This window comes from Tupaia chinensis, unplaced genomic scaffold (assembly GCF_000334495.1).
Source record: "Tupaia chinensis unplaced genomic scaffold, TupChi_1.0 Scaffold000235_1, whole genome shotgun sequence".
NCBI classification, from domain to species: Eukaryota; Metazoa; Chordata; class Mammalia; order Scandentia; family Tupaiidae; genus Tupaia; species Tupaia belangeri.
In genome coordinates, this window is record NW_006159713.1 from 5,562,826 (window position 1) to 5,584,264 (window position 21,439).

Here is a 21,439-nt window from a genome sequence, read left to right on the forward strand (position 1 = left end):
TCCCATTTTCAGGATTTTTGGCACACATGCACAAGCATGTTTCTCAAATCTCCAGGTCCAGAACTCAAACCATGAAGTTGGCCATGTGGATCTAATTGCCTTAAGCACTAAGCCATGCAATCAACTGATTATCTTTTAAGGTGACTAAAATGTCATGGCCTGAACATTCAAAAGGAACCTCCTGTTAAACATGAAAGATCAAACTCATCTGTTTCTACATGAAGCTCCTTTAAAGCCACAGTAAAAGGAACGGGGTTTTGGTGGGAGGGTGAGATTAATTCACAAGAACTAAGAGAATGCAAGAGATGACAGTATAAAAAGTAGAAAATGTCTAGGTTACCTAGCAAACCAAAAAAGCTAAAAATTCTGCCAACAATAGTAAAGGGGGTTGGTCCAGAAAAAAAGAGATTCAAACTGAAGAATTACAGAAAAGGCTGAGGAATTGGTGACCCCTGACATTGCTGAAAGAGTAACAAAGTGAGCTGAAAAGACAAAACTATGTTTAAAACCTGACTCTGAAAACAGGAGATTTAAGTGCAAGTCTGCCTAATGTCCCCACAGTTCTTCTCAACTTGAGACTTCTGAAATGCCAGCAGCCGAGTTGCACTTCGAGAAAGGAGCTGACAACTCTTTAGAGCAGTACTCTAAAATATGAGAAATCCAAGAACACTAACATTTCAGACAACAAAGACAAAAACAAAAACATACATACACACACAAAGAAATTTGGAAGAAAAACAGAAAAAAACACCACGTGGAAAAATATATTCTGAGAGAACACAGAAGACATTATATAAAACATAAAAGAAAAGCATACTATTTTTAAAAGTTCAGAGGCCAAACTGTAGCTCTAAGAGATGAAGTCCATCATTTGAATAAGTTTTAGAAAGTGAGAACAAAGAAAAAAGGGAAAGAAAATCAAAGAACATTAAAAATATTCTTCTAAAATAAAGGAACATGAGCTTCCAGGTGGCCCAGCAAGTGTCCAGAACAAAAGATGAAAAGGACTTCCATATGAAGGCACATCATTGTGAAATTTCAGAAGACTAGAAATGAAGGAAAAAATCCTAAAAGCTTCCTAAAGGACAAAACAAAAACAAAAAAAGTTACATAAAATGAAACCAGAATGGTTTCTATGGTAATACTAGAACAATCTCTTCAAAACTGGGGAACTAATGAATTTAAACCTAGAATTCAATACTCTAGCAAACAAATAAAGATGTTTTCAGATATGCAAACCTCAGAAAGCATTAGTGTCCCATGATTCCTTTAAGGAAAGCTACTAGAGAATATATGTCTTTAAAAAACAAAAATTAATTAATTTTATTCATTATCATTATTTTGTTTTTAATCTATTTTTTTTGAGAGTTTTTTTGTTTTTTTTTTTTTGCTATAGGGTGTGTGCACTTCCCAGAAAGACAGAGAGAGACAGAGAGACAGAAAGTGAGAAATCACCCCCCCCCGGGGGGTGGGGGGGCCACACCACAATCCCTTCTCCTCCATTCTCCTCTTGGGTTTAAGCCATCAGGTCCAGGACTTGAACTGTGGTTGACTACATGGAAGTCCAGCGACATAGCCATTATGCTAACTGCTTGTCTCTGTTGTTTATCTTTTGAAGTTGACCAGAGAGAGACAGAGAGAGAAGGAAAGTGAGAAAGCAAGGAAAGGGAGTCCATCCACCTTAACCATCATGCCACCTGCCAGCCCCAGAGAACACATGTCCTTAAAACATCTCCTTTGAGGGTCAAGATTTCAAAGAAGGACGATTTCCCTAGAAAATTTAAATTCCTGTTCACTGACCTTCAGTATGTTGTTAATTCAGCAGAGCAGATGCCACTTTAAGAACATAAAATACTGACATGAAATTTTACATGTGTCACCAAACAATGGGTAAAAACTCATTAATTAATGAAGCACATCTACTTAAAACTTAGGGAATAAGGCCATCTTTTAAACTTTTGCATTAGGGAAATGTCAGATTTCATTAAGGCCTGTCTAGTTCTCTAAGACAAGCACACACATTCTCACTAATGTACCCTGATAAACCTGCAAGACTCCTTGTTGATCAGATACATATTAAGCATAGTACTCTACCAGCTAAGCATCACTACACTATTCAATACAAAATTTAGACCCTACTTTTTAGAGTTCACTAAGGATTTTACCTATAAGGACTCACCCTGGGACCAGCAGTTAGTGTAATGGCTATGTTGCTGGACTCCCACGTAGTCGACCGTGGTTCGAGTCTCGGACACGGTGGCTTAAATTCACGCCAGGTGCATGTGCGTGTGTGCCCAAGATCCCGAGAGGAGAATGGAGAAGGGATTGTGGTGTGGCCATCACCCCTGGGGGGTGATTTCTCGCTTTCTATCTTTCTGTCTCTGTCTGTCTGGCGAGCGCACACGCCCTATAGCGAAAACCTCTCCAAAAATAAAAAAGTAAACATAAAAAGGACTCACATTAACAAAAAATGCTGTACCATATATAAAACTTGCTACTTACTGTTTTATAAAATACTCTTGCTCATTTATCACTATTCAATCTTGTTTTAAAGTCATTTCATAGTGACTAAGCAAAATTAAGTGTAAAAATGAGCTCTTTCATTTTCATCCAAAAACATCACTCTTGGTACCAGCATTTTCTTTTTTTTTTGAGAGGTTTTTGCTACAGGGCGTGTGCACTCGCCAGAGAGATAGAGACAGACAGAGAGACAAAAAGCGAGAAATTACCCCCCACAGGGGATGGCCACGCCACAATCCCTTCTCCTCCGTTCTCCTCTTGGGATCTTGGGTACGCATGCGCACACACACCGGGCGTGAGTTTAAGCCACCGGGCCCAGGACTTGAACCACGGTCAACTACATGGGAGTTCAGCGACATAACCATTACGCTAACTGCTGGTCCCAGTACCGGCATTTTCAACAATGATTTTGTTCTGTCCCTATTGTCTATCAAGAAAATCACAAGAGTCCTATTTACTGATAGTTATAATCATCCTTAAGTGCCCCTGAAAATCAACACTATTGTGTTTTTAAGCCCTTGAGAAGGATTTCTGCCATATCCAGTATGCCTAACCTCAAAACCTTATCATAAATTAAGGTATTAGTGTTTGAACAATAAAAACAAATTCATGAAAAGCCAGTTTAAACCCATGCTTTTACCAGAACACTTTGAAGTCTAAAATAATATACATTATAAATATAAGGAAATGTAAAGAACCCCAGGATAGGGCTCTTCTGAAGCAGCAACTCCTAAGTAGTTTTCTCTACAGTTTTCTCTGTACACAGTGTGCATGAGCACATGTGCACATTACTTGCCAGCTTGAATCCAGTGTATTGCTTCTTTTCACAAGAGCCCTGTTTCAGTTTACCCTTCCTATCTCCAATGTAAGAATTCTTATGGGGACCAGCAGATGGCATAGTGGTTATGTCACTCTACTCCCACATGGCTGACTGTGGTTCGAGTCCCAGAACCAGCAAACTTCAAACTCATGTCAGGTGCATGTGTGTGCGTGCCCAAGATCCCAGGAAGAGAACACAGGAGAAGGGACTGTAGCGTGGGGGAGTGATTTCTCGCTTTTTGTCTCTCTTTCTGGCAAGTGCATGCACCCTATAGGAAAAATCTCTCCACCCCTCAAAAAAAAGAGTTCTTATGAAAATCGAAGTTAACATCTACTTAGAAGCTATGCTATCTAAAACAGGAGTGTTAAAGATAAGGAAATACCTTTGACCCAACAGAGTCACTTCTCCTACAGGAAGCAGGCAAAGTGTAATGAGTAGTCTTACCAAATGCAAGAACCAAAGCACTTTCTGCAGCCTGTATTCATGCCATAAGGAATTCAATTTGTTATTTCCGACTCTTACCTATGACATCCCAGGCCTGCTTTGTGTTCTGGAGAATCAACAATATTTATCACCACCTCCCCTGGTCCATTAGCCCATGCCAGAAAGAAAAAGTATACGCACCTTAAAATCTGTATTATTGATATATTCAAATACCAAAGCTGGTGTCTTTGACTGCAAGAGAGAATATTAATGCTTTTAAGTACTCAACAATAATTAATTTGCTTCATTCCCTCATCAGGGATAGTCTGTTAAAAAAGTACCCTTGTGAAAAGTTATGATGTCTAGAATTTGCTTCAAAACAGCTAGGGATATGGGAGCAGAGAAGTGGGTGGGGACCGAGATGAAACAAGGTCGACCATAGCTGAGTAGAGTCGGGTAATGTGTGTAAGGGAGGCTTATTATATCATCCAGTTTATTTCAGTAAATAGTTGAAATTTTTCATAATGAAGAGTTTTTAAAAAGTATTCTCTAAAAAACTTATCAATGGCCTTGACTAAGCAGTCAATCTGTCAATGTTATGTGAAAATTTACTCCATCAACTATAAAAGAAGTGACACATTTTTATCTTAGTTTAGTAAGCCTGATGCATTTGACAGAATTATCTTAGCTTAGGTCTTGGGAATCTATCACAAGTCTTTTCAAGGTCTAAAAGGAATATATATTTCTCTATAAAATTATCAACACGCTAACATTGTGAAATTACTGCCTTGGTTAGAGACTACAGAAGAATGCTTTACCTTACAGTGCAGATGTATTCCCTAAAAATCATGTATTATCAAAAGTATGATTAGATGTAATATAAAGCACAATAACCTTTAATACAGTAAGTATAAAATGTTCAGTTGTGTAATTCTAGATTTTCAAATGTCAGGTTCACTTAACTGAAATAAAATTAATGCTAATTGGCAGTAATATGGTTTCAAAATTGGGAAACATTCAGGGGCTTAAGAGGTTAGAGAAAGGAAAAAAAAATCATCTTAGAGATCTCCACTGCTGGCAACATAAAAAAGTAAACATAAAAAGGACTCACATTAACAAAAAATGCTGTACCATATATAAAACTTGCTACTTACTGTTTTATAAAATACTCTTGCTCATTTATCACTATTCAATCTTGTTTTAAAGTCATTTCATAGTGACTAAGCAAAATTAAGTGTAAAAATGAGCTCTTTCATTTTCATCCAAAAACATCACTCTTGGTACCAGCATTTTCTTTTTTTTTTGAGAGGTTTTTGCTACAGGGCGTGTGCACTCGCCAGAGAGATAGAGACAGACAGAGAGACAAAAAGCGAGAAATTACCCCCCACAGGGGATGGCCACGCCACAATCCCTTCTCCTCCGTTCTCCTCTTGGGATCTTGGGTACGCATGCGCACACACACCGGGCGTGAGTTTAAGCCACCGGGCCCAGGACTTGAACCACGGTCAACTACATGGGAGTTCAGCGACATAACCATTACGCTAACTGCTGGTCCCAGTACCGGCATTTTCAACAATGATTTTGTTCTGTCCCTATTGTCTATCAAGAAAATCACAAGAGTCCTATTTACTGATAGTTATAATCATCCTTAAGTGCCCCTGAAAATCAACACTATTGTGTTTTTAAGCCCTTGAGAAGGATTTCTGCCATATCCAGTATGCCTAACCTCAAAACCTTATCATAAATTAAGGTATTAGTGTTTGAACAATAAAAACAAATTCATGAAAAGCCAGTTTAAACCCATGCTTTTACCAGAACACTTTGAAGTCTAAAATAATATACATTATAAATATAAGGAAATGTAAAGAACCCCAGGATAGGGCTCTTCTGAAGCAGCAACTCCTAAGTAGTTTTCTCTACAGTTTTCTCTGTACACAGTGTGCATGAGCACATGTGCACATTACTTGCCAGCTTGAATCCAGTGTATTGCTTCTTTTCACAAGAGCCCTGTTTCAGTTTACCCTTCCTATCTCCAATGTAAGAATTCTTATGGGGACCAGCAGATGGCATAGTGGTTATGTCACTCTACTCCCACATGGCTGACTGTGGTTCGAGTCCCAGAACCAGCAAACTTCAAACTCATGTCAGGTGCATGTGTGTGCGTGCCCAAGATCCCAGGAAGAGAACACAGGAGAAGGGACTGTAGCGTGGGGGAGTGATTTCTCGCTTTTTGTCTCTCTTTCTGGCAAGTGCATGCACCCTATAGGAAAAATCTCTCCACCCCTCAAAAAAAAGAGTTCTTATGAAAATCGAAGTTAACATCTACTTAGAAGCTATGCTATCTAAAACAGGAGTGTTAAAGATAAGGAAATACCTTTGACCCAACAGAGTCACTTCTCCTACAGGAAGCAGGCAAAGTGTAATGAGTAGTCTTACCAAATGCAAGAACCAAAGCACTTTCTGCAGCCTGTATTCATGCCATAAGGAATTCAATTTGTTATTTCCGACTCTTACCTATGACATCCCAGGCCTGCTTTGTGTTCTGGAGAATCAACAATATTTATCACCACCTCCCCTGGTCCATTAGCCCATGCCAGAAAGAAAAAGTATACGCACCTTAAAATCTGTATTATTGATATATTCAAATACCAAAGCTGGTGTCTTTGACTGCAAGAGAGAATATTAATGCTTTTAAGTACTCAACAATAATTAATTTGCTTCATTCCCTCATCAGGGATAGTCTGTTAAAAAAGTACCCTTGTGAAAAGTTATGATGTCTAGAATTTGCTTCAAAACAGCTAGGGATATGGGAGCAGAGAAGTGGGTGGGGACCGAGATGAAACAAGGTCGACCATAGCTGAGTAGAGTCGGGTAATGTGTGTAAGGGAGGCTTATTATATCATCCAGTTTATTTCAGTAAATAGTTGAAATTTTTCATAATGAAGAGTTTTTAAAAAGTATTCTCTAAAAAACAAATGTAAAGAACCCCAGGATAGGGCTCTTCTGAAGCAGCAACTCCTAAGTAGTTTTCTCTACAGTTTTCTCTGTACACAGTGTGCATGAGCACATGTGCACATTACTTGCCAGCTTGAATCCAGTGTATTGCTTCTTTTCACAAGAGCCCTGTTTCAGTTTACCCTTCCTATCTCCAATGTAAGAATTCTTATGGGGACCAGCAGATGGCATAGTGGTTATGTCACTCTACTCCCACATGGCTGACTGTGGTTCGAGTCCCAGAACCAGCAAACTTCAAACTCATGTCAGGTGCATGTGTGTGCGTGCCCAAGATCCCAGGAAGAGAACACAGGAGAAGGGACTGTAGCGTGGGGGAGTGATTTCTCGCTTTTTGTCTCTCTTTCTGGCAAGTGCATGCACCCTATAGGAAAAATCTCTCCACCCCTCAAAAAAAAGAGTTCTTATGAAAATCGAAGTTAACATCTACTTAGAAGCTATGCTATCTAAAACAGGAGTGTTAAAGATAAGGAAATACCTTTGACCCAACAGAGTCACTTCTCCTACAGGAAGCAGGCAAAGTGTAATGAGTAGTCTTACCAAATGCAAGAACCAAAGCACTTTCTGCAGCCTGTATTCATGCCATAAGGAATTCAATTTGTTATTTCCGACTCTTACCTATGACATCCCAGGCCTGCTTTGTGTTCTGGAGAATCAACAATATTTATCACCACCTCCCCTGGTCCATTAGCCCATGCCAGAAAGAAAAAGTATACGCACCTTAAAATCTGTATTATTGATATATTCAAATACCAAAGCTGGTGTCTTTGACTGCAAGAGAGAATATTAATGCTTTTAAGTACTCAACAATAATTAATTTGCTTCATTCCCTCATCAGGGATAGTCTGTTAAAAAAGTACCCTTGTGAAAAGTTATGATGTCTAGAATTTGCTTCAAAACAGCTAGGGATATGGGAGCAGAGAAGTGGGTGGGGACCGAGATGAAACAAGGTCGACCATAGCTGAGTAGAGTCGGGTAATGTGTGTAAGGGAGGCTTATTATATCATCCAGTTTATTTCAGTAAATAGTTGAAATTTTTCATAATGAAGAGTTTTTAAAAAGTATTCTCTAAAAAACTTATCAATGGCCTTGACTAAGCAGTCAATCTGTCAATGTTATGTGAAAATTTACTCCATCAACTATAAAAGAAGTGACACATTTTTATCTTAGTTTAGTAAGCCTGATGCATTTGACAGAATTATCTTAGCTTAGGTCTTGGGAATCTATCACAAGTCTTTTCAAGGTCTAAAAGGAATATATATTTCTCTATAAAATTATCAACACGCTAACATTGTGAAATTACTGCCTTGGTTAGAGACTACAGAAGAATGCTTTACCTTACAGTGCAGATGTATTCCCTAAAAATCATGTATTATCAAAAGTATGATTAGATGTAATATAAAGCACAATAACCTTTAATACAGTAAGTATAAAATGTTCAGTTGTGTAATTCTAGATTTTCAAATGTCAGGTTCACTTAACTGAAATAAAATTAATGCTAATTGGCAGTAATATGGTTTCAAAATTGGGAAACATTCAGGGGCTTAAGAGGTTAGAGAAAGGAAAAAAAAATCATCTTAGAGATCTCCACTGCTGGCAACTTTTGCTCAAGGACCAGGTGAAAGTTTCCTAGGAAACAGGCAACAGAGCACGCACATGAAGTCTCTGCCAGGACAACGTGGAGTCCACAGAACAGGTTCCTGCAGCAACCAGGATCAAACAATTCTTCACTAACTCAAGACCAACAGCTTCCTCTATAGACTTGGAGCAAGCCTGATTCTCTATGAAAGTTTGGGGATAAGGGTTCCCCATTGATTTTTGTTGACTTCAATGTATTTGTCTCACATATCACAAAAAATACACATACTTTAAGAAATATAAACATAGTAACACAGGTATCCCCAACTTCTGTTAACTTAAAAAGAAACAAAACAAAAACAAACACAGTCTGAAAGTAATTTTATATAATATTCACATATTGCAGTGTTTTGATCACAACCCATGACATGAGGTCAGGTGTTAAATTCTCCACTATAGTGTCCTGTCAGTGCTCAAAAAGTTTCAGATTTTGGACCACACTGAATTTTAATATTAGGGATGGTCAACCTGAACTGTGCAATCTTGGGCAAACTCCTTAACCTCCACAGGCTTCTGTTTGCTCATCTGCATAATGTCGACAAAAGTACCTACCTCACTGGATTACTGTGAGGATTAAATGGATATTGTAAAACACTGAGAATAGTACCTGGCATGTAGTTAGTACTCAATGTATGCTATCTATTACATTATCAGGATGTCTTTAGCAGCAGCAGAAGGGATCTACTTTTTAAATAAACTGAAAATTATCACAAGAACAGAACAGAAAAATGTTGGAGGTAGAGCACGTTGGAAAATAGAAATGATAGGAACTGGTATATAAAGTAAGGGGGTGGAGAATCATCAACTTTATCTAATCAAAAACACAACAGGTTACTCCCTTGGGAGAAAAATTAAAGTTAATTAAATAAGACATGTAAAACCAATAAAAATTAATCTGACAAAAATAATTTAGTTCTACCATGAGGCCTAATAGCATATACTAAATTAAAGACTAGTATGGGAAACAGCAAGACTTCTTCCTCAAGGGATCAGTGGGGTTGTGACCTATTCTCTATGCTAGTTGGCTGTTCATGTGGAGATATAATATTTCCTTGTGTAAATGCAGATTTTCAAATGTCAGGCTTATTTAAGCAAGGCAAAATAATGTAAACAGGCAGTAAGAAGCTTACAACCTTAGGGGAAAAGAAGAGGCTCAGAGGAGCTATCCACCAAACATCTGTGAGCTGAATCAAAGAGGTAATAAACCTAGGACAGGGATTTTTCTCTGTATGCTTTTGGAAGTAGCTGTCTCATTATTGGGTCACCATGATTTTTATCTGGTTTTCAAAATCATTTGGTACTAAAGACAAGTACCATCACCCCCACTATATATTACTTGACGTTTTGTGTGTTTAACACATCCCACATACCCATACCCAGGCCACTATAAGATGACCCCACCAGCAGGCACCTACCACAGGGTCCTTTACAGTGTCAATCAGCTTAATGATATTTGTTCCACCACGAAGGTTCTCCAGAATCTTAACCTCTCGTTTTATCTTCTTTTTCTTCACTGGCTTAAATACACAAGAGTAATCAGAAGTGAGATTCCTTTCAAAGTGAATACAATAAATAAAACTTTGAAACAATGTTAGCTAATCATATGGATAGTATGCTATCTTGTATACCGTGTTGTGTTAAAGAGCATGCCTTAAATTAGAAGAGAAAAAACTAAGATAAAATGAGCTTGCCCTTAAAAACCTCTAACATTAAGTTAAACAATTTATGGACTCATAGCTTACATGTCAAACTCTTTAAGTAGGTACATCTAGGGCACTTAAAAATCTTGAATACCCAAGTCACACTTTAAAAATAAAATGTGAGCTTAGGAGATAACTGACAAGTGGAAAATGTTATAGCTCTGAACAGCTGTATATCATGTACTCACAAATGGAAAAACTGAAACAAAATGGTGAGACACCTGCTCGTCTAATGAGTTATATGGAATTTTGTCTTCCGAAAGTGAAGACCAGTTCACTGACATCAAGTTACAAACTTATTTCCCAGCTGCTGGTTCCTATTTCCTGTCGCCACTCCCATTTCCTTAATATCTAGAATCTGAAATCAGCTCAGAGCCAGTAACGTTTTCCAACAGATCTCATTCCTAAAAAAGAGATGTTGGATCAGCAAGGAAGAAAACTGATATCTGATACAGAAGTGATGGAAAACCTCTGCTATTGACTAACTTTTCCATCTGTCAGAGAAAAATTAACGAATCTGACCAGAAATACTTGCATTACGTGTATTATTTCTTGTCACAATGGCCCAAAGAGTTTGAAGAATAATAGTTCTGAAAATAAAACATCACAATCAAGTATACTTTATAAGGTACTCAGTGGCACACAGCGAACATTCAATAAATGTAAACTTCAGTATATTCGAAAGTTCTCACTGCTAATAAGCCACATTTAACCCTCACGAAACCTTTATGTAGTAGACTCAGCAAAGTTCGGCTATTTGCCCAAGGTCACGCAGCTAATAGCAGAGTTGGGGGCAGGAATCTAATATGGACAGTCTGACTGTGCAAGCTGTACTCTTAGTCACTGTGCTCTGTTTTCCAAGTGTGGCTAATGGAAGAAACGTTACTAATGAAAAGTATTCCAACATTGTGAGATACCGTTTACAAAAGCATAGACAGGCCAATGAGTCTGTTTGAAACAATACAGTTAAGACTTTAAAAAGCCTGTGTGTGTGTGTGCGTGTGAGAGAGAGAGCATGTGCGTGCACACGTGTGCATCTGTGCACATGAACATGATGGTGGGAGTGGGGAATACAATATAGACATATGCCAGAGAAATCTTTTGTTGGTCACTAAGATACAGCTTTGAAAACATAACAGAGAGGGACAAGACCATGAAACACAGAGCACCTGCGTCGTCTATAATAAGGTACTCAACTGAGAGACTAGATTTTAGCCATGTCCTTGCAAACCAGCTGCCACAATAATGCCCATTCTCCACTTTGTCAGGGTTCTCAACAGAGCAGGTCTGGCTGCTGTGTCTCCTTCCCATCTCCACTTAGAAACCTTATACCTTAGATCCTTTTCATAATTAGGGACCTTGTCATTTTGAGGAAATGAAAGACTGTAACACCCAATCAAAAAACAGTCGAGGGAGGTGGTGGTGGCAGGTGGCATGGTGGTCAGGGGTACTGGAATCCCACATAGTCGACTATGGTTTGAGTCCCAGATCTGGCAGCTTGCTTTCTCACTTTCCCACTCTCTCTCTCATACACTCTGTCCGCCCCTAGTCAAGTTAAAATAAATAAAGTTAAATTAAAAAATTTTTAAAACAACAATAAAATAGACAGAGAAGGACATATCACAAAATAACTAGCCTTGGGGAACCAGCAGTTGGCATAATGGCTATGTCGCTGGACTCCCATGTAGTTGACCGCAGTTTGCATCCCGAACTCGGTGGCTTAAAACTCACGCCGGGCACGTGTGTGTGCGTGCCTAGGATCCCGAGAGGAGAATGGAGGAGAAGGGATTGCGGCATGACCATCCCCCCTGGGGGGTGATTTCTCGCTTTCTGTCTCTATGTCTGTCTGGCGAGCACACGCGCCCTATAGTGAAAAGCCTCTCCAAAAAAAAATAAAATAAAATAAAATAAGTAAATAAATAAATAAATAGCCTATAAACTTAAAAAATGTCAAAGGTATGGAACTGTCCTGATTAAAAAGAGGTGACAAGCGAATGTAACACATGATCTGGGATTTTCTTCTGTTATAAAGAACATGATGATGATAACTGGTGAAATGAATGAGAGCTGCAGATTAGCTACTAGCATTGAACTAATGCTAATTTCTGATTTTTGAACATGGTACTGTAGGGTTATTTAAGAAATTGTCCATTTTTAGGAAATACTAACATATTTAAGGATGATGGCAATTTACTCTCAAACATTTCAGAAAAAATACACAAAAACAGATTAATAATTACATATATATGCACGTGTATATATGGTAATATGTGAAGGAAAGAGAATAAAGTAAACGTTTGAAGAATCAGGTTAAAGATATGTGGTAATTTTTGCAACTTTTCTTTCTGCAAGTCTGAAATCATGCCTAGAAGTTAAAAGAAAAATAAAAGCTAGTTATCTTGTAATCGGAAACAGCCGATGCTGAGTATATTCAATGCTTTTCAATGTAAGAAAATTCTAGAACTGTCACCCACCACTGCAAAGCAGCTACATACACATCTGTGGAAGCAGTAACAGAGTGGGGGGGTGGGGGGATCTCTAACACCAAAAAAATCTCTTCTTCAACAGTACTAATTCCTGTAATGGTAAACCATTACACAAGTTGCTTCTGTGATGCTGCTTTATTTACTCTTGCCATGCTCTCCTGTGATTCAACAATAGGTCAGGCAGGCACACTGTTCTTCGGCAACACAGTTAAGATGAGGCTATCTTTCAAGATATCTAGTGGAAACAGAGAGAGCAACTGGAGCATATGTTTGCTGTCCAACAACTTCCCAAACTAGAGAACAGGGCAATTCTCAAGTGGCAGAACAGAATCCTGCAGTAGCAACAGTACTCACATACTGACAGAAGTCCAAGACATGTAGAAGAGGAAAGTGATCTACAGTCCAGGATATACCCCCTACCCAGATTATAGCCAGTGCCCTTTATTCTCAGTTTCATCCACTGAACCTCAGAGATGCTCTAGAAGATAAACCATCCAAGAGCTCCAAGGAAGTAAAAGAGACTTTAATTCTACAAATGGGACAGGCGAGAAAAATTAAGGCTTAATAAGGAAGGATCACTGGTAGCCTAAGGAAAATAAAACTGAGTTTTACAGAAAAAAGATGTTTTGACTCTTGTCCAGAGTTTGCACCTGTTCACCACCAGTTACACGAAAAGGAGAAAATACATTTCCATGACAATCTCACATGCTAGAAAAAGGCTCCCATCTGAGGTCATTTATTACAATTCAGACAACAGCTCTTTAAAAGACTCTAGCTACGGGACCAGCAGATGGCATAATGGTTACGTTATGTGGACTTCCACATGGTCAACTGCAGTTTGAGTTCAGGACCTGGTGGCTTCAAAACGCTGGGCATGAGTGTGTGTGTGTGTGTGTGTGTGTGTGTGTGTGCGCCCCAAATCCCGAAAGGAAAATGGAAAAGGGACTGAGGCATGGCCATCCCTCTGGCGGGTGGGGTGGGGTGGTGATTTCTTGCACTCTCTCTCTTTGGTGAGTAAACATGCCCTACAGAAAAATGTCTCCCTCAAAAAAAAAAAAAAAACAAAAAAACAAAAAACAAAAAAAAAACTGATTGTATTGGTTTAGCTATTTTCCAAAGCAAAAAGATTCTGTTTTCAAAAGCATTGTTTTATTTAACTTTACTTATTATTATAATTTGACCAGTGAGAGATACAAAGAGAAAGAAAGAGGGAGAGGGGGGGGAAAGCAAGCCACCAGGTCCAGGACTCAAACTATGGTCAGTCAAGTGGAAGTCCAGGGCCTTAACCACCATACCACCTACTGGCACCAAGTATTCATTTTCATTTTTTTTGCCCTAGTGGCTAAGGGAACCAGATCCCATATGGCTGACCTAGTGTTTCAAATCCTAGCACCCAGCAGCTTTAAAATATGTCAGGAATATGTTTGTGGGTATTCAAAATCCTAATGGGATAGAGAAATGGAGAACTGACTGCAGCATAACCATGCCCCATCAGGGCATGCTTTCTCTGTCTCCCTCTGGCAAAAAAATAAATAAAAAAGGGAAAAAAACAAAACAAAACACTATCGGGTCAGCTTTGTGGCCTGATGGCTAAGGTAACTAGCAGATCCCACATAACCAACTGTGTGGTTGGGAGTCCTATACCTACTGGTTTGAGAAACACGCCCAAAATCCAGACAAAATGGAGAAATGAAGAGAAGAGATTGCAATGTGACCATTCCTCATGAAAGACAGTATGCTTTCTCTTCCCTCTATCTCTTTCTGGAGAATGCACAAGCCCCTAGAAATATAAATAAAATTAAAATGCACAACACTCTCTCTAATGTTTAGTAGATAAAGTGGCAAAAAGTTTAAAAATTAAAATATTAAATCAAGTTTCAATAATGAATTCTAGCACATACCTAGAGAGAATACTTAAAGGAGAAAAGAGCCTATTAACAGTTTTCTGTACATAGGCTCTAAAAGTCAAAAAAAAAAAAAAAAGAAAGAAAGAAAGAAAGAAAAAAAATCTCTGCATAATGTTTCTGCCTATGGTAATGTGGTAATCAGCTGTGGCTATTAGGTGAACCTTGCTGAAAGTGATCTAAATGTATGGTACTTTTTCCTTATTTACCAACATTTAAAAATTCTAAAACAAAAGACAAATGTAGTTGAGTCTTCTTAGAAAGACAAAAGTTGATAGTAATCTGTCCTATTATTTACTCAGCAGCTTAAAAAGAAACATACTGAGATTGATTCCTACTACTGGCATTTCACTGTGATTGAACTTGCAAACTTATACCCACCACAGGCAGAAGAGTTATGATCTCAGTAAATTCCAGCAAACATTAACGGGTGATATCTCCTTTAAATTTTTTTCCCAGGAACAATTAGATTGGTAAATGCAAGTCAGGCAGGAATACAGCTTGTAACTTTCAAATTTGGGGTTATTTTTATTTTACTACCACACTAATGACTGCCCCACTAAAATAGTAACCTGAACACCTGCAATGAATGATGGTTGCCAGGAAGGTAGAAAGCTGAAGGTTCAGCCTGGAATGATGGCATTTATTTTATCACCTTGGTAGCATCTTTAAAACCCACTGTAGCTGACATAAATATTAATATTATGAGTTTCTTCATAGCAACTTTTCCTCTAATTGTTTAAGTCCTGTCATCCCAATTACATTAACAACTCCTTGAAGAGTAACTGTTTATTTAAAAGATCTTATTTAAAAAGGCAAGGTATAAAACCAAAATGACAGTGAGATACCCCCTCATACCCAGTATGATGGCTACAATATAAACAAAAGAACAAACAAACCCTAGAAAATAACAAGTATTGGCAGGAATGTGGAGAAATAAGAACTCTTATAAACTGTTGGTAGGAGTGTAAAATAGTAACAGACACTTTGGAAAGTTCAAAAATGATAAATATTGGGTGGTTGGAAAAGTTATGACGTGTTTTTCTGTGCAAAAATGTTCATGACCCTTCCAACAACCCAATAGTTACCTTACGATCCAGCAAATCTACTTCTAGCTATACACTGAAAGGTAAAGCAAGGTCTCAAAGAGGTATTTATACCCCCACATGCAAAGCAGCATTACTCACAAACAGATAAATTGGGGAAGTGACCCAACTGTCCACTAATGGATGAATGGATTAAACAACACAGTATATACATACAATAGAATATTATTAAGCCTCAAAAAGAAAGGAAATTCTGACACCTGCTAGAACATGAATGAACCCTGGGGATGTTTACTATGTGAAATAAGCCAAACACAAAAGGACAAATAGGGTATGATTCCATTTACCTAGAGGTACCTAGAGTTGTCAATTTCATAGAGACAGTATGGTGGCTTGCCAGGGGAAGAAAGGAAGAAGAAGATATATTGTTTAAAGGGTACAAAGTCTTAGTTTTACAAGATGAAAAGAGTTATGGAGATGAGTGGTGACGAAGGCTGCATAACATATTAAATGAACTTAATACCTCTTAACTGTACAATTAAAGATGGTTAAGGTGATAAACTTCATGTTACACGTATTTTACCACAATTTAAAAAATTAGGGGAAAAAGGCAATGTATAGAGCAGGTCTTTATTTTTATTTATTTTGTTTATAAAATTATTAAATTTTATTTATCATCTTTTCTTTTTTTATATTTTGCTACAAGATACATACACTCACCAGAGAGACAGACAGAGAGAAAAAGAGATAAAAAATGAGAAAGCAAGCTGTCAGGTCCAGGACTCAAACCATTTCAGCCATGCCAGAGTCCAACACCAAGCCACCTGCTGGCCCCTACAGCAGGTCTTTAGACTTTTATTCAGAAAATGCTACAACTCGGGAACTAGCAATTAGCATAATGGCTATGTCACTGGACTCCCATGTAGTTGACTGTGGTTTGCGTCCCGGACCCAGTGGCTTAAAACTCACGCTGGGCGCGTGTGTGTGCGTGCCCAAGATCCTGAGAGGAGAATGGAGGAGAAGGGATCGCGGCGTGACCATCCCCCCGGGGAGTGATTTCTCGCTTTCTGTCTCTAAGTCTTTCTCTGTCTGGCGAGCGCACAAACCTAGCAAAAACCTCTCAAAAAAAAAAAAAAAAAGAAAAGAAAAGAAAATGCTACAACTCATTCACAGTTAATTCTGCCTCTAAAATCATTCACTTGCCCCAAGTGTAATATCATATGATAGTCACTTTATGATACTGCAGATCCTGAAATTAGGCTTGAATGACTATCTGGAGCCCTGCTTTACACATGGAAAGGGGCACTTTATATCAAGATAATCTTTTCAGGCCAGCTCCATGGTGCAACAGTTAATGCACTGCTTAAAAGAAGCTGGATCCCATATGGTGACTAGTTTGAATCCTCTGGCAGGTCACCCTAAACCACGCCAGGCAGGTACGCACATGTGCCTAGGACTCAATGGGCTGGAGAAGTAGAAGGGGATCCCAGTATGACCAGACTCCTGTGCTCAACTCCTTCACATGCTCTATTAAAAAAAAAGATATTCTTTCCACACATGGCTCATTCTTGAATAAACTCTAATATGTTAAAGATATAACTATTAACCCCCAAAATCTGGAAAGTGATCATGATGAGACTTAGAGAAAATGCATGGGTTACAAAGTATAAAAATACTGCTTTACTGAGGCTTCAAACCAAGAGACTGTGAACAGCCTTTCACTTACACACTAAACATGTCCCTGTGAATATGCATCACAAAGAATCTCTGCCTAAGTTTCCATACCTTTCTAGGGGATTTATTTACTGCACATTTCAACCAGCAATTCTTCAATGTCAAATACTTCCTCTTGGATAGATAACTCTAAAAGTCATTAGAAACCAATTAATTTCATTTAACTTCTAGTGGATATTCCTCAACTCTTTCAGTACATCGAGCTTAGTACATCAAGAAGTCAGACATTGGGAACCAGCAGTTAGCGTAATGGCTATGTCGCTGGACTCCCACGTAGTAGACAGCGGTTCGTGTCCCAGGCCCGGTGGCTTAAAACTCACGCCAGGTGCGTGTGCGTGTGTGCCCAGGATCCCGAGAGGAGAATGGAGGAGAAGGGATTGCGGCGTGACCATCCCCCCTGGGGGATGATTCCTCGCTTTCTGTCTCTATGTCTCTCTCTGTCTGGCAAGCGCACGTGCCCTACAGTGAAAATCTCCCCCCCCCCAAAAAAAAGAAGTCAGACATTCAGCAAATGTCCTAACTGCATTCCTCACATCTAGCAGGACTCCATGACAGGTATAAAGGGTCCTAAACCTACTGCTTCCATTATTAACTATATAACCCTAAGTAAATCACATCCTTTTTCTGGGACCTTGTTTATTTATAAAAGGGTGTGGGTTCTAAGGGTCTCTAAGATCACATATTTTTTGGTCTGTTTGTCATAGATTAACAACATTCTTAATCTGTAACCCTCAACCATGATACTGGAAACAGCAGTGACTACTTCACATACAATTTTTGATGTTTATATTATTTGTTTTGTTCTAAATTTTGCCAGAGGGCATGTGTACTTACTGGAGGAGACAGAAGTTTAAGTATGAAAGCACCCTCCCATGGAGAATGGTCACACAATAATCCCTTCTCCATTTGTCCCTCCTTTGGGGGTTTTGGGGGACACGTGCACACATACCCAGTGTGTTTCTCAAGACATCAGTTCTTGAATTGTTCAGTAGGCCACATAGGATCCAGCTGCTTTTAATGCTGGCCAGGACTCCATTTATATCATTTTTAATATTAGTAATATCTTTTAAAATAATTATTTATTTACTTTTATTTATTCTTTCTTTTTTTAGATTTTATTTAATTTTATTTTAATTTGACCAGAGAGGGACAGAGTGAGAGAGAGGGAAAGTGAGAAAGCAAGCTACCAGGTCCAGAACTTGAACTGTGGTCAGCCACGTGGGAGTGTCGAGTGCTTTAACCACCACACCACCTGCTGGCCCCAATGTTAATAATATTTTAATACTGTTCTAACTACTTTTACACCATGATACTTCAGTATAAACTAGAATTCACAAAAAATTTAGATAAATACTAATAATATACTGCTTCAGAAAGGTATCTTGACACATATAACTAAATGAAATATAAAAACCTACCACTGGGGACGAGCAGATGGTATAGTGGTTACATCGCTGGACTGCCACATGGTCACCCATGGTTTAAGTACCGGACTTAGAAGCTTGAAAATCATGCCAGGAGCGTGTGCGTGCATGCCAAAAATCCCAGGAGGAGAATGGAGAAGGGACTGTGGCATGGCCATCCTTCTAGGGCTGATTTCTTACTTTCCCTCTCACTCTCTCTCTGTTTCTCCAGCAAGCACCCTAAGGCAAAAACCTCTTAAAAAAACAAAAACAAACAAACAAACAAAAAAAACCACCACCGGAGAAAAGTAGAAATAAAAAAGAAGGCACTCTATCAGCATGGAGGAAACATCATTTTGCTATAACATAAAAATCACCGTTCATTATGAACTGGTTTACTTATTTACTATGAACTTACTAATAAGGATCTGTAATCAATGCTAATCTTTCTCTAGACACAGACTAACAACACAAAATTACATTAAATAGGAAAAACCCTTCAAAACAAAGAATGAATTTATTATGGTGCAAAAAATATTTGTAATTTATGCATAGTTTCAAAATACGTGTTTTCTGTGAACATTTGGAAGATTCTCGAATATCTACAAACGAACATGCTAAACATGCTTAAAAACAAATATTAAGGGAACCAGCAGTTAGCATAATGGCTATGTTGCTGGACTCCCACATAGTCGACCGCGGTTCACATCCTGGACCCGGTGGCTTAAAACTCACGCCGGGCGTGTGTGCGTGCGTGCCCAAGATCCCGAGAGGAGAATGGAGGAGAGGGGATTGCAGCGTGACCATCCCCCCGGGGGGTGATTTCTCGCTTTCTGAGTGCACGTGCCCTATAGTGAAAAACCTCTCCAAAAAAACCCACAAATATTAATATCCTGAGTCTTTGTTTTAAGCTCAAAATTTAATTTCTGGGGGAAAAATGGATTACCAATTGTTTATAAAATAAGATTATTATCAGGAAGCCCTCTAGGAGGATTCTAAATCATTATAAAGCACTGATTCAAAATGCTGTGTATTTGTTTTTAAAAAATACAGTAAAGCACCTAACTTCTATTCAGAAAATAGCAGCTTAATTTAAAAGACCCTAAGGGCCCCCAAAACTGCTGAAATTCATACACACAATGTTCAAGAAATGCTAAAACTTGTCAAAATAGCAAAATGCTTTCCTTTCTGCATATCTTTTTTTTTTTTTGAAACAGATTTTTGTGGGACCAGCAGATGGCATAATGGTTATGTTACTGAACTCCCATGCAGTTGACCATGGTTCAAGCCCCAGACCCAGGTGGCTTAAACTCATGCCGGCGCCTGTGAGTGCATGCATACCCAAGATTCAGGAAGAATGGAGCAGGGACTGAAGCGTGGCAATTTCCCCTGTGGGGTGATTTCTCACCTTCTCTCTGTATCTGTCTTTCTCGTGAGTGCACACACCCTATAGCAAAAACCTCTTAAAAAAAAAAAAAGACAGAGTGTGATTTTTGCTATAGAGTGTAAATGCTTGCCAGAGACACAAAGACAGACAGAAAGCAAGAAATCACCCCCTCGGGGGGATGGCCCCACCACAATCCCTTCTCCTCCATTCTCTCTCAAGATTTTGGGCATGTACACACAAACGCCTGGCATGAGTTTTTTAAGCTGCCACATCCAGCACTCGAACCACAGTGGAATATGTGGGAGTCCAGAAACATAACCATTATGCCATCTGCTGGTCCCTGCATATAAGAGATACTACAAACTAATAAAACTAAAGGATTGGTTTTTCAGAATCAAAAGATGAAACACTAGACACTACAGTAGCTTTCTGCCCTGCTACAGAAACCCTCACCATTTCCCCTCTCTTCCTTTTTTCTCCTTAAGACGATTTCTGTCAAAAAAAGGATTACCTCCCTATTGACTGTAAGTTTTCTTTTAAGAAAAATCTAGCCTGAGAATTTCACTTGAGGTTAGTAAAATTTTGCTCACCAAGATCTAAATTCCTAGTCTTTAATAGACCTTGTATATTTTGACCAACAAAAATACCTGGAAATCTACTGATGCAAATTAAATGATATAAAATTTTTGTGGTCAGGCACCAGCAGGTGGCATTGACGTTAAGGCAGCTAGTTAGACCCCACGTGGCCAACTACATGGTTCACGTCTTAGACCTAGCAGCTTGAAAATCATGCCAGTTGGGTTCTGTGCATGATCAAAAGGAAGAGATTGGAGAAGGGACTGCGATTTGGTCATCCCCCTGGGGGGTGATTTCTTCCCCCTAGCTCTCTCTGGTGAGCACATGCATCCTATAGCAAAAACTAAAAAAATAAACAAATCCTGTGGTCACGCACCATCCAACCATGTTCACACAATGGGAAAAACTGGTATGAACTGTTATTGACTAAACAAGTTAAAACAGTCGTATTGAAGGAATATACTTCTCTACCTTGGTTAACATATGCACATTAACACGTTAGTTCTTTCCAGCAGGTGAAATACAGGAAAAGGAAGTCTTTACTAGATCCTTTCAAATTATGAGCAGTCGACACTCTGTTAAGAACCTGATTTCCTATGACCAAATGTCACAAAAGTAGATATTGTACACAATTTCAACTTATTTGAATAATGGAGCACAATTCTGGATAAAGACCCTTTTCTTTTTCCAAAATGATACTTTTAATCCATTTAACAACAAAACCATGACGATATCACTAGTGGTTTCTAACTTCATCTTTCAGATAGAACAAAAACTGGACAGGAATGAC

At 38.7% G+C, this 21,439-nt stretch overlaps 1 protein-coding gene across 5 annotated transcripts in view; it reads right to left on the reverse strand.

Annotated features, from left to right (window-relative positions):
* Window positions 1–21,439, reverse strand: part of CSNK2A2 (casein kinase 2 alpha 2) — a gene marked incomplete at its 5' end in the record, with an annotated part of 52,255 nt that overhangs the window by 26,505 nt on the left and 4,311 nt on the right. For 3 of the 5 annotated variants that reach the window (XR_001370383.2, XM_014587793.2, XM_014587792.1), the window contains 2 exon segments: window positions 7,496–7,546; window positions 9,829–9,930. Coding sequence is in view for 3 of the 4 variants with exons in the window: in XM_014587793.2 (XP_014443279.1) it covers window positions 7,496–7,546; window positions 9,829–9,930 (153 nt within the window). 5 annotated transcript variants of the gene reach the window in all.